Source organism: Salmo salar, chromosome 03 (genome assembly GCF_965601325.2).
Source record: "Salmo salar chromosome 03, fSalSal1, whole genome shotgun sequence".
NCBI classification, from domain to species: Eukaryota; Metazoa; Chordata; class Actinopteri; order Salmoniformes; family Salmonidae; genus Salmo; species Salmo salar.
Window position 1 is genome coordinate 68,308,588 of NC_138293.1, and position 8,697 is coordinate 68,317,284.

Here is an 8,697-nt window from a genome sequence, read left to right on the forward strand (position 1 = left end):
CTGGCTCCCAAGTGGGTGTGCCTATGCCCTCCCTGGCCCACCCATGGCTGCACCCCTGCCCAGTCATGTGAAATCCATAGATTAAGGCCTAATGAATTTATTTCAATTTACTGACTTCCTTATAAGAACTGTAACTAAGAAAAATCTATTTGGGAGGAGAAAGAACCTACACCCGGATCAATAGTTTCTTCCCACTGTAAAAAGTAAATATGGTTGGACTAGATCCTTATTCAGGGTAGTGCTTGCTAAATTGTGAAATTGAAATGTTCCCAGGCCATTCACTATACGGAGACACCCAAAATGTGTCTGTTTAATAGCTGCAACAATAAAGAAATCAACACATTTATTCAGTTCTTCCCTTCTGATTCAAGTCAAAATCACATTTCCACAGCAGCCCATATCACACATTTATATTTTATATCCATTTAACCCTTTTTATTTTAATATAAAACCATTACTTATTGGGTAAATATGGAGAAAGAACCTGTGTTGAAGATCACATTTCAGTCCTTTCACTGTGGGTGAGGCAGGATACACCATCTCCCAAATGTTTGTGTGTGTAATATTTCAAATCGGTCCATCCATAAAATAATGTACGTCCATAAGATGATGGGCAAGGCTCCAGCTGTGAGTCTTCTGAGTTGGCAAAATAGAGTGCAGTGCAACAGTTAAGTCCTTGTTGTGTGCGCTAAGGGCCCCCTTATGTCTGGGGGTGGGAATTGTTCTGTTCATAAGTCTGTGAGAGTGTCTGTGTGGTCCGGTGTGACTCAGTTCTCAGGCCTGACATGCTCCAGCGTGGACTTGAGGATGTTCCTGGCGCTGCTGCACGACTCCAGGGCCTGGACGTGTCTGAAAGTCACAAATATACAGTCACACACCTGCAATGACGGACAGTTTCACCTTTCATCTTTACTGTTTTTAGACGCAGCAGCCTAACAACATAGGAACATGGGTACATTGTGCAATTTTGAGCATGTTGGCAATATCCTTGGGGAACTTTGTGCCAATGTGGTGTGTTAATCTGCAGTCGGAGAGGGTACCTGAGAGCTACGCTGCCGCCCATCACTCATGCCCTTACCTGGACATGAAAGCCTCCAGCACAGCGATGTGGTCCTGGGGGAAGTAGTCCTGGCGCACAACGTACTCCAGGGCCTGCAAATGACCAGGCACCACATGTACCGGCTTCACCTTGTCCTCACTCTGAATGAGACAGAGAGGGGGAGACATGAGGGCTACAATAATACAAGGCAGAAGAAAACCAGGAATTTTTCTACAAATTCATTGAACATGTACCTTGAGGAGTCCCAGCATTACTAACAGCGATGATACAAAGTTGTAACCTTGGAAGGAGGGGCTTGCAAAGGCTTTCCTGAGAATCGCATCTGCATAACAAAGAGGACATATACTTAACATGCGGTCATACAGATGAACGGAAACAGTCGCATATCCATGGACTCAGTCATCTGGCCCCATGTCTTCAGTAAGTACTCAGAAATAAGATAAGTGGCCCTTACCAATACTGTCTAGGACAGCACTCTTAACATCTTCATCTTCCTCATTGTACACAGAGGAGATTTTCAGGAAAGCCTCCGCTGTCTTACCAGCATCAGCCACATCTACCTGGAAAGAGAAGAACAAGGACAAAAGGTTAAACACGTCACCATCAACCTGTTTCAGCCTACAGACACACACTGTATGTCACCTCAGGTTTCCACTAAGTAGTTTGCTGTGTAAGGTATTCATGACCGGGTGTGTTAACCTGCTGTTCAAAGAGCAGGGCCCTCTTGGTGCCCAGTTTGAGCAGCTTATCAGGGGAGGGGAAGCAGAGGAACGAGGCGGCATCTGGGGGTCGGGGCACTGACGGAGGGGAGGAAACCTGATTCACACCGCTGTCCTCTTCTTCCTCCACATCATCATCCTCCTCATAGTCATCCTCCTCATAGTCATCGTCATCCTCCTCATCGTCGTCATCCTCCTCATCATCCTCCTCTGGCTCCCCTTCATCATCGCTGCAGGTAGAGACAAAGATTACACAAAAAGATTATCTCATGGCAGCTTGTGATAAGACAGATGGTTGAGGTCCAGTGTGGGTAAGTCTAAAAGTATAAACTCATTTAATATTTCAATCCAGTACCTGAGTGATCCCAGCAGGTCTCCCATGTTCAGGCCATCCATTACCTCTCTGAGATCATCACAGCCCTCCTCCCCCAGGCAGTTACCTGACAGTACCAACACACAACACAACAAAGTCACACACGAACTCCACAGATCCTACGAAAACATTACTAGCCGATGCAACATTTTCAATCCAGTTTTCATGTGTTGTAAGTCAAGTGTGTATCCATCATGTACCATTTAAGTCCAGTTTCTCCAGTGTGGCTTTGCCCTCGACTGATTGTGCCACCAGCAGTGCAGCTTCTCCAGTGATCTCCCCAAATGACAGATTCAGCTCCTGACAAAGAGGTAAAAAAAAATATGGGTATGAGTCAGGTGTATGAACACACATTAATTAACAATCAAGTGCAGTAGATGTTCCTGCAGCCAAGGGTGGGACCAGTGCTACCCTGTACCTTGAGGATGGGAAGCCCCTCAGTAACTGCCTCTGCGATGGCTATAGCCCCCTCGGAACGCACCAGACAGTCTCCAAAGTTTATCACCTGGACTCTGCGCAAATGTTTCAGAGCCTGAAGGGGGCACAAAACACACAGTGTCAGTCATAGTATGGCAAGTGCATTTGAGCATACATCAACTTCATGAGTTTCATACGGCCTTCGTGCACAAGGCAAACCACTACTGTACCTGTGCCATGGCGATTGCTCCTTTCTTGGTGAAGGTGTTGTCGTTGAGGTTGAGGACGCGGAGCTGGGGGTTGTGTTGCATGGCAGTGGCCAGAGCAGTCACCCCTGGGTGGTTGATCCCATTCTGGGGCACGTGCACCTCCTCCAGACTACCCATCAGCTGAGGTCATACAGTAGCATCAGACAGAGATAGCTATATAGACAGTATATGGCTTGTCAGTACAGTTTAATCATAGACTCAGTGGAGCTTTTATCCATGCTGCTGCCAGTACTAATGCTAAAGAGCTCCATGTGAACCACTGTGGTGATTAACTGCATATACTCTACAAGTCCAGACTGTCAGAAATTCTGATATGTTCAGCTCAGGAGCCAGTGTCTGTACCTGGAAGGCCTGGGCAAGGGCAGTGGCCCCATCGTTCTCCAGACGGTTTCTGCCTGCGATGAACACCTTCAGCCCGAGGGGGGTGCCCTGTGCACTGGACTGCTTATAGCACTCCGTCAACGCTGCAGCTAAGATCTGAGGAGACCACACATACAGAGCACAGTGAAAAAACTACTTTGGAAAAAGTTATGATTGTCATGATAGATTTTAAATCATGATATCACTTCTCAAATGATAGCACTATTCAACCTTAACACAAGCTATATATTTCATATGAGAAGTTAAATTAGCTTTAGATCTTCTCTGAAATTATACTGACTACATTACAACTAGCAGGGGGCAACTTTATGTTGTGGAGTCTGCTCAATAACGCAATGCAGCTCCCATCAAACTGGAGACATTCTGCCCACCTTGCCTCCACCAACGCCCATGCCGCAGTTGTTGAGCCTCAGTTCCTGCAGTGTGTGACAGGCAGTGCTCTTGAGCAACTTCTCGATGCCCTTCACCCCGTCTGGTCCAAAGGCGTTGTCACTGAGGTCCAGCACGGTCAGTCTGGCGCCTGCTGTCATCAGGGCCGCACCCAGGGATTTCTGAATAGGGGAGATGAAGGCTGAGTTTACAATCCCAGACCATTTTTCATCTATCAAAGTGAGCAAGTATTAAAAAAAAAAAAATTGGTCTCACCAGGGCTGGAGGGATCTCAGAACGCAGTCGCCCAGTAAACATGTCACTCCAGTAACAGTACTGAGGGAGAGAGGGTTATATAAAGGGTCAGCTAAAGTATTGTCTCGCTAGATAGATAAATAGATAGATAGATAGATATGAAAGCAAGATAGAACAGAACCAACAGCGGGTATCTCATCAAAACCAACATATGAGATCATCCATCTTTCTCCGTGTGGCAGTCAGTGGAATACCTGTCCTCTGTACCATAAACAATGCAATCAAAACACACCTCATTTCATAATCACTCTGTGACTGGTACCTTAAATTCACTCTTTGTCTCCAGGGCTTTAGCGATGGCCTGTGCTGCCTCCACCCCATAAGTGTTCCCCTCCAGCCTGAGCGCTTGCAAACCCTTGAACTCCTGGATCTCTTTCACCATCTCTTCCACTGGAAAGATGAGAGAGGGAAAGATTGAAGACCATGATTGTTTGAAGAACAATACATGGGGCTCCCGAGTGGCGCAGCAGTCTAAGGCACTGCATCTCAGTGCAAGAGGAGTCCCTACAGTCCCTGGTTAGAATCCAGGCTGTATCACATCCGAACGTGATTGGGAGTCCCATAGGGCGGCGCACAATCGGCCCAGCGTCGTCCGGGTTTGGCCGTCATTGTAAACAAGATTTTTTTCTAAACTGACTTGCCTAGTTAGATAAAGATTACTTTTATTTTTAAATACAAAAATACAACAACAAAAACTGTTGCCATTGGACACCACCTTGTACTTGAACAACCTATTGGATAACAATTGGAGGAGCATAAGCATAATGAGTCAATGGTTGGAATTCTTACCAGATTGTGCATTGTCGAATTTGCGTCCTTGGCCTTTATAACTCAACTCTCCCTCAGTCACCTGAGTTTTTGCCAGAGAGTCGGCCAACTGTGCAACAGCATCCGTCGCCATCAGGACACCTGGGGAACATACTAACTTATGAACAAGAATATGCACTACTTACTTAAGCAACACATAATATATTATCAATTACCACCTAGTAGAGTGCCTGCCAAAGACCTAGCGTTACCAAACACACATGCAGTTTGAAGTGACGTTATAAACATTGTTAGCTAGCTATTTAACTTTAGCTAATATACACAGGGGGTGGAAAGTTGCTCTGTCTGTAAATGTTGCTAGCCTCTGGAAGAAGTGGAAAGCCTTGTTAACTAATGTTAGCCAAGTAGCAAGATATGTTTATAGTGTCGTAACTATCTGGCAACGAGTTATAAACACTTGGCACACACCATCTCATTCCAGGATAGTTGAGGCTAACCAGCTGGCTAACTAACTAGGTGGAAAAAGCTGAATATGGTTGATCATTTCCAATGGTGTGATAAAGCTGGAAATGTTCCACAAGAATACAGCCATCAAAGCAAGTTACTTAACGTTGTTCTGACTTAACAAAGTCATAACATACTAGCTATAGTTAGTTAGCTAAGCAAGCTAACAAGAGCAGGGCATGCCCTGGTACGGCCATCGACCAATTCAATCTGATAAATATGGCACCTCCCCTCACGTGTAACCTTACTAACGTTTCCCTGAATACATTTGCAAGCTAAAATATCTCTGAAGTAGTATGAAACGTGTATCAATGCTTACAAAATCGAAATTTCTGCGTATAACTAGTTGTTTCCAGAACAGCGCTTTCTGTCCCGCAAGGTGTCTCCCGCTCGGTTCTGACGTTTAAACACTTCGATGACCATGGCTGACGCGAGACACACGGGACTTGTAGTTCCAGGCAGTTTCGTTGGCTCATCTTCTTCTATTACATCATGGCGGTCCACAAACAAACGTTTAAGTGCATGCCGCCACCTACTGTGCTGGAATGTACGATCAATCATGATCTGCCCAATTCTGTACTACCATGAAAAAATAACACAAAAACAATAAAAAATAAATCCCTACTAACTTCTACCACCCCCTCCCCCCAAAAAACTCCCCAACCCCTACCCCGTTAAACTTGATTTATATCATGCTGAAACACTCCACCCTTAGGATTGTTCAGCATGCCAACAACCATTTCAACAGTAACATCTGTTACACCCAATATCTCTTTTGCCGTCTCCACAATGACCTTCAACCTTGCATTTCTGCTTTCCACAACCTGAGTAGCATTGCTAACCTTACCAATAAAAGCTATGAAGTCTACTTTATTCATTATCAAAGTGTCCTTTGACGCCGCACATTCATGCCAGGACCAGCAGAAACCCCACCCCCCGACATTAGGTCCAGCCATGGAAGCTCCATCATTCCACACTGTAGTTCCACCAATCTGTCTTACAGATTCTGCATACTATACATCATGACTACTTCTATATATCTGAGCCTCTCTAGCCTCTCTCTGCACCTGGCATCCACCAAATGCTGCGCTATGTCCCCCCCCCCCCCCACAATTATAACACTTAACTTTCACATTGCTCCCACCTTCCCTGTAATCATGTTCCCCTCCACACTTGGCACATCTTTTCCTTCCTTTACATTGTACAGCTACATGTCCCATTCTTTGGCATTTGAAACACCGCAATGGGGATGGGACAAATAACTCTGACATTTAAACTAAGGAATCCTATCTGTACTTTTCCAGACAAAACCTTATCAAACCTCAGCAGCACTGAAAAGCTTTCACTTCTGATCAACCTTTTGTCCTCAATCACTCCTTTCACATTTTCTTTAATATAATCTATGGACATAGATATTGGGACCCCAGTGATGACTCCCCATAACCTAGCATAAGCACCTGGGACACGGCTTTGAATTTTATTCTCATTAAGCTTTTCTATTTTCAGAATCTTCTCTTGCTGAGCTTGGCTACCACAAAATATGAACAATCTACCATTTCCAATGAACCAAGGTAATTTGACTTTTTTCTCTAATTTGACTTCTTTTAGTCAGATAGGGTGTAAATGAGGCCCTGTGGTCTCCTCAAACACCATCACAACTTTCCACTCCAACACAAAGTTACTCTTGCTTCCTACCTTTATGCTTTCTTTACTAAATGCTCCACTGCTTTCTGTATCATGATCTCTCTTCTTCCTATATCTTTCCACTACCGACCATTCCGGCCCTCTTCCTCCTGCTCCATACCATCAGAACGGTCATCCATATTGTTCGCATTCCAGCACAGCTGTTGCGTCACCAACCTTCTCTCCATTTCGTCCACACTACTCGCTGCCATCGCTCTCAACAATCAAAATAGCCTATTGGGCTAATCTCATCTGAAGCTTTATTTTATGTCAAAAAGCAAAAACACTAAAACAAAAACAGTGATACTGAACAGTGTGGCTATATTTACAGCTTTATTTGATCAGTTCTCTGAGTTATTAGTGCTTGGGAGAACTCCAGTACCCCAAAGGCTGACAGATGGCGATATTCAAGTCATAAACCACGTTTCCATCCACAGTTTTTATGTGAGTAAAGTCATACATAAAAAATAAAATCTCAAAAGCTACGATGAAAACAGGAAGTTTCAGTACAATTTTATAAATGCCAACAAATCATTTGTTCATTCGACATGGTGGGATCCTTTTGTGTTGGTAAAATTAATAATGCGAGAAATGGTGGTGGAAACCAGTGGAGGCTGGTAGGAGGAGCTATAGGAGGACAGGCTGATTGTAATGGGTGGAATGGAAAAAATGGAACAGAGTCAAACGTGTGGTTTCCATATGTTTGATGTGTTTGATACCGTTCGATGAAATCCATTCCAGCCATTACAATGAGCCTGTCCTCCTATAGCTCATACCACCAGCGTCCTCTGGTGGAAACTCATTTATTGGCAAATATTGATATTGATATATACCTCTTTTATGTCCCGCCTACCATGTGGGGTGACTGGCAATAGTGTTGGCCAATCACCAGTCAGAACCACATTCATGTTCTGTGTAACTTTCATTTTGGGGCAGTTGTCTTGATGTATGGCTACAGCATAAAACCCAGATTGTTCTGTGCTAAAGTTAGTCAGTCCTTAAATGCATTTGTTGTTTGTGTATAATAAACATCAGGGAAAGAAGAAGGTTTGTTAGGGTCTTTCCACCTATGTCCTCCACATTACCTGTATAGTAAATGATTAGCTAGTTAGATTCACAGTGCTAGCCAGGTTAGCTAGTGTACTGAGGTGATTGAGCATTAGCTAACATTAGCTCACAATCAGTAAAGATCTCAAACCACAACACTGGTGTCAGAAGTTCTTTTTGTTGAAATTTGTGTTCTTTTTGTGAGCCATCCAATCTTTTCTGTGGACTTTCAGACATTTTTGTGTGTTTTTGGGTGTTCTCACTGATCGTGACATTGCTAGCTAGCTTGTTAGCTAGCTAGATTAAGTTGCTGGATTCAGGTCTCCCCTCCCTCTCCGTGTGCTGCAAGCCAAATATTTTTATAATCGTTATATCTGTGTGCAAGCCCTGAATTTGTTGCTATGGCAACCCAAAGGCAGCTAGAACTGTGAAAATAAGACCCTGCGCTGCAGAGGCACAGCCAGGCCTATTTTTGTTTTTTCCTCTTCTGGATTTTTCATTTTTCATTTTATTTACAATAAAATGGTATCTGAAGTTGAGCACGTCCCTGCTTGGCTTCCAGCATACCTGGGGAAAAGATTGAGAGGATATGGGACCTGATGGAGAGGAGTTTGGACCAGTAAGAGAGGAGAGAGGTGCAGCAGCTACCCAGTCCTAACAGCAACGCAGCAACCCAGGAGAGGGGGAGAAGAGAAGTGCCAGTGCTGCCCCCGGCAATGTTGTACCCAGGGATGGTGAGCCCTCCAGTGACGGTGACCAGCCCAGCGACAGTGACACCAGCGATGGGCATCC

At 44.6% G+C, this 8,697-nt stretch overlaps 1 protein-coding gene across 1 annotated transcript; it reads right to left on the minus strand.

Annotated features, from left to right (window-relative positions):
• Positions 1–413: 413 nt before the first annotated feature.
• LOC100194851 (RGP1 retrograde golgi transport homolog (S. cerevisiae)) lies at positions 414–5,555 on the minus strand. Its single transcript, NM_001139880.1, has 15 exons — positions 5,495–5,555; positions 4,693–4,812; positions 4,166–4,293; positions 3,865–3,924; positions 3,591–3,770; positions 3,181–3,315; positions 2,800–2,958; positions 2,571–2,684; positions 2,353–2,452; positions 2,135–2,219; positions 1,760–2,009; positions 1,515–1,620; positions 1,294–1,382; positions 1,079–1,200; positions 414–849 (listed from the first exon to the last, which is right to left on the minus strand). The coding sequence occupies exons 2-15, from the start codon at positions 4,802–4,804 to the stop codon at positions 768–770; spliced, it is 1,722 nt and encodes a 573-aa protein (NP_001133352.1). The 5' UTR covers positions 4,805–4,812; positions 5,495–5,555; the 3' UTR covers positions 414–767.
• Between the last annotated feature and the right edge of the window lie 3,142 nt (positions 5,556–8,697).

Bases quoted from the DNA above. Each gene is read 5' to 3' on its own strand.
- LOC100194851 (NM_001139880.1), bottom strand. From the start codon at position 4,804: ATGGCGACGGATGCTGTTGCACAGTTGGCCGACTCTCTGGCAAAAACT. The intron at 3,925-4,165 runs GTACCAGTCACA...TCTCTCCCTCAG, and splicing joins AGACAAAGAGTGAATTTAAG to TACTGTTACTGGAGTGACAT. The intron at 2,220-2,352 runs GTACATGATGGA...TGGTACTGTCAG, and splicing joins GGAGAAACTGGACTTAAATG to GTAACTGCCTGGGGGAGGAG.